We start from the raw sequence: 4,731 nt of genomic DNA, 5'->3' as shown, positions 1-4,731 counted from the left end.
CAAATTCATCATTTGAATTGAAAGCAAATATGCTATTATTTACAAAATATACGCATTGGTATTTTTTCAACTTTACATCACAAATCACGTAATTTTTATATTAATGTATAATTTATAATAATGATCCATTTTAATTTCAATAATTGTTAATTATACCCGATTTGAATCACGCGCCAACAGCGACTAATGAGCGTCACTGCGCCGGGCAAGCGCAGTAGCTCATCATGCCAAAGTTGGGATCACTTATTCTTCGCGGGGAACTAAATTCGCGCCGTGTCTAGTCTTATAATATCTTTGTCCAGGGATGATAGAGCATGCTTCGTAGTCAGTGTTCTGGAGGTCGTTCATTCGTTCGCGATATATCCCGATATAGAAAAAGTATTATAATCGATACAAGAAATTTCGATAGTGCAGAAATGGCCAGAAAAATACGATCGGGTTTTCTTCGATTTTTCTAAAACAGGTGCCAAATTTGTTTCCTGTATTATGATCGTGACGAGAGTATGTCCCTGTTTACTTTTTTTTGTGCTTCTGGATTTGGCAACCCAAATTCAACCGTCCTTGCATGGACACAACAATGGTGAGTCAAGTTTTTCTTCGTTTATGTTTTGCGTGCACTTTTCACATAAATAATCAACCCGTAGCGGCTTTTCGATCCCATCTGGATATTACATATTAATAGCGATTTTCTGAATAAACGTCATTGTCGCGACTGTTACATTTTCCTTCCTCGCAATTTTTTAAAGATCATTAAACTTTCATTGTAATTTGTTCAACCCTTGTTTAATTTGTGAAATGTTAGTCTTAAATAATTTTTTTTTATATGTAGTCTCTTGTTTTTTTATATTTTGAAACCATTGTGATTTTTAGGTTACGAATTTTCCATTGGATGCATTACAATTGACCTGTTATTAGAAATATTACATTCTTTTTATGTTTAAATTGATGTGTAAACAAAAAACATATGTTATATGACAATTGTTTACAATTTTCTTGCACTTATGGCGGTTTCTCGAAACTGTTTCAAAATGGAATACCTACGTTTGTTATCTTTCAATATACGCCGAACTTGGATAAGAACAAAATTGATTGGAGCCTTCCGTGAACTAACGCCGCGCGGCAGCTTCGGATGAGAGGAGCTACGGGGTTGAAAGGGGAGGATATGCCTTTAGTAGCGTAGCGGTACAGTAATGTATCCTAACAGCCTATGTGGATAATTGCGTCACTTTGCGCAAGTTCTCTGTCAGATTGCACACGGCTCTGCCTGCTTAAGTTCGAAGAACCTGTATTTGAACTGAAGATCAGAACCAAAATCAGGCTCAAGTCAGGGTTTTACTACCGCCGTATAAATGGTACAGGGCCCACGAGGTTTTTGTGTTTTTGTTTATTTTCCTGAAAGGAGGCCCACCAACAAATATTGATGCAGCCCCCCCCCCCCTCAGATGGGCCTGTATCAAAAACTATTAAATTACGTATATTCTTTCCAATGTTACAATTTAATACAAATTTGCGTTAATTTCAGATTAAAAGAAACTTGTTAAATTGTCTGCGCTTTCATGTGATCTTCCATAAAGTGTGCAATTGCTAATATTTTAATATAATATATAGATTTTTTTCACAATTTGAGTAAAATCTCTGATTTCTAGTGATTTTATACGACTTTGGTATACTTATCATGGGATGAAAAAAGGACTTAAGAAAAATTTAGTGCTTTTACCACTTTTTATAAAGTCAATATGTGTAATACTTATTTTTCGTTAATAACCGAGGGTCTTTTTACTAAAGGAAAACGTATTGATATTATATACACCATTACTCTATTTTACAGTAAAGTTTTAATACCACAATTCATATTTTCAAAAGTCCGCATATTTTAAATAAAATTTTTACAAGTTTTTTTTTAATTTGTGAAAAATTGGTAAAACATAAGATTGCGCTTTAATCATGTAAAGTTATGCTTAGTATAACCCAGTTGTAAGTCCTTGTTTGACTTATTTCATAAAAATTTATTTTTCTTAAACTTATTTCTTTGATACTCAAAAATATTTTGGTAAAAGTTTTATAAAATTCAAAAACATTTTTATTTTAGTTTTTCTAAACCCGTTTTTACTTAAAGCCTCGGCAGAGATAACGTTGGGTCAACAAAAATCTGTTTTTACTGGAATCTTTGTTCAAACTGCGCGCATATGTTGATATACTTTTTGATATGTCATAGTTTGTTCAATGACATATATACTAAGGCAAAGAACTAAACATCTTTGGGCAGAAGTCCCTTGTCATACTATAAACAGAATTATAAATAAAAGTGTTTTTGTTGATCCCACGTTATCTCTGCCGAGGCCTCCCTCGTTAAATTGGTCAAAACTAGACTTAAAACCTTGATGGCAATGTATTTTGTCTACTGAAATCATTCAGATTTAATAAGTTATTACATAAACCCAGTAGTTTAGGTCAAGCAGCTTTCCCGCTTCACAAAGTATATCTTTGTACGTATAGCTGTACAAAATAATAAGATTGATGAACTTGTTATATTAGAAAAATGAAAAAGTTTGGTGCTACAAAAGTTCACCAAAGTTTCAAGGTATATTTAATATTAATGTTTATTTACGGCAAACAAAGTTGTTGATACATTTTTCTACATTAAATTGTCTTTGACTGATAAATATTCTAATAGGCAATGCTGCAGCGTCCAGTACTATGAGGATGGCTGTTTTCTTGACATTCAACTAAAATTCTTATAATTTTTCTATAATACCAAATATAACATTTTTTGTTCAAAATACAGGAAAGCAATGCAAATCTAGAAAAAAGTCAACCTTAAGTGCAGTAATTGAGCTAATTGGGTAAAGAGTGATTACTTATTTTAGATTAAAACGTAAAAAATTGGATTGCAATGTGCTATGAACCAAACTGATGCTTAATTTAAGGCGCGGCGACAGTCGAATCGTAGGAAATTCGAACAGGCTAGTTCGAATTAAAAAAAAAAAAGATTCGAACTAGGCAGTTCGAATCGAAAGAAAACCGATCCGATTTCGGCAATTCGAAAGTTTTTCGACTCTCCGTTTTTTTTATTTAAATTCCAATTTGAACTGACTATGCATATATATATAATTAAAAATTTGTCATAAGGACAACCGCAGGATTTCGCCGGGAGCGGGTGCTAATGTGAAAAATTGCATATAATTTCTGATTTTCCATTATTTTCGTATACTGTCAAAATTTGAATTTTCGATTTTTCAAGAAAGTTCAAATAGTTGTTATCATAATATTGTAGGGCATTCAAAATCAGCATCTTTATTTCTTTGACTTTTTCATATCGTGCGTTATTTGGCGTAAAATGCTCATTTTTCTGTGTTTTTTTTCTTCTGAATTTTATAAATTCTATAGCTCTGGTAATTTTTGGCTTTGCCAACAAAAGTTATTAGGATCAATTGTTCTTCTTTCTGAATACTATGAATACCCTTACAGAGAATTTTTAACTCTTGGTAAAAGTGGTCTCATAAATATTCAGAAGTCGCTGACTTTTTGAATTTTTATCCAATACGGCTGGCTACCGAAATTAACCTTTAGTTTAGGTGAAGAATTCCCGAAAATAAAACCAAGAATCTAAGGACAAAATTTGGTTGTCCAAACTTGGTCGTTAGATTCTTGGTTTGATGTTCAGGAATTCTTTACATTAACTTGATTATTGGACGTTAAAAAGGATTTTAAATTTGATTTTAATCTCATTTAAATTTATTGAATTTTACTTTAGTGTAGTACTCTAAAAATGTATACCAAAGGCCAATCCAATCGTTCAATTCTTTCTAATGTTACCGTGCTAACAATCTAAAAATATACAGAAAGACAAATTTGTAAAAAAAAAAACCCTATTTTTCGGATTTAGAGGGTCTCAAAACATGGAAATTTGACCAAAACTTGGGGGGGGGGGGCAAATTTTACACAAATCTAGTACCTTCTCTGATGAGAATGTAAAAATTTTACTCGCGCATTTCGTTCAATGCAATTTTTAAAATAAACTTCCTCGTTATAATAACTTAGTAAATAAATTTGCTTTCTTATAGTAGATGTATTTATGATTTTTGTTTAAAATTTATAATTAATGATTACTTTCAAATAAAATATTAGGGGTTCCTCTGACGGGGTTTTGCCATTCACTATAAACATAAGTACACCATTAAGTTAATTAACTTGTCGGTAAAATGGCTACTCGTTTGTAAAAATGTGTAGCGCAAAAACTATGAGGTCTAACGTCTTTAATTTTTAAATGGAGATGAGTTTCACGTGCATAATGCGAGGAAAATACTGAAAATCCTCATACTACCATGATTATGAAAATACATGATGGTATAGCATGGGGATGTCTTATTAATCCAATAAAATTAGACTTTCCAAAAAAATGTATAAAGTTTTGATATATCATACGTGGTTCCGTATGGCATCTGAATCAAATATCAAGAGTTTCCCTCTCGCCGGTGGGAGGAAATACCCTTAAATCTAATAAACAACCCCCGAAAATTGGTTTTTGGTGATTCATTCGAAAAGAATGCATCTAACGATAAAAATGGCGCAGTACAAAAAAATAGTAGATAAAAGTCGGAATATAAAGTGTACTATGCATTTTTGTCCTACGGGTCACAGTTGCCGAGTGATGTACCCTCTGCTTAGGGGGTGAGTTTGAGCTCGAAGTCCGCACGCTCTTTCTCTTGCACATATCTCGAAGAGGGGGGG

General features: G+C 32.7%; 1 protein-coding gene across 2 annotated transcripts in view; it reads left to right on the top strand.

Annotated features, from left to right (window-relative positions):
• The first annotated feature begins 302 nt into the window (after positions 1 to 302).
• The window catches only part of LOC117173345 (transmembrane protein 131), a 462,351-nt gene continuing 457,922 nt past the window's right edge, over positions 303 to 4,731 (top strand). For both annotated transcript variants that reach the window (XM_033361843.1, XM_033361842.1), the window contains exon 1: positions 303 to 580. In XM_033361843.1, coding sequence (XP_033217734.1) covers positions 487 to 580 — 94 coding nt within the window. In that variant the 5' untranslated portion in view covers positions 303 to 486. The remainder of the gene's footprint in view (positions 581 to 4,731) is intronic.

The sequence above is a fragment of the Belonocnema kinseyi genome, chromosome 5 (genome assembly GCF_010883055.1).
Source record: "Belonocnema kinseyi isolate 2016_QV_RU_SX_M_011 chromosome 5, B_treatae_v1, whole genome shotgun sequence".
Classification (NCBI taxonomy): domain Eukaryota; kingdom Metazoa; phylum Arthropoda; class Insecta; order Hymenoptera; family Cynipidae; genus Belonocnema; species Belonocnema kinseyi.
This window is presented reverse-complemented; position numbering and strand designations above follow the sequence as displayed.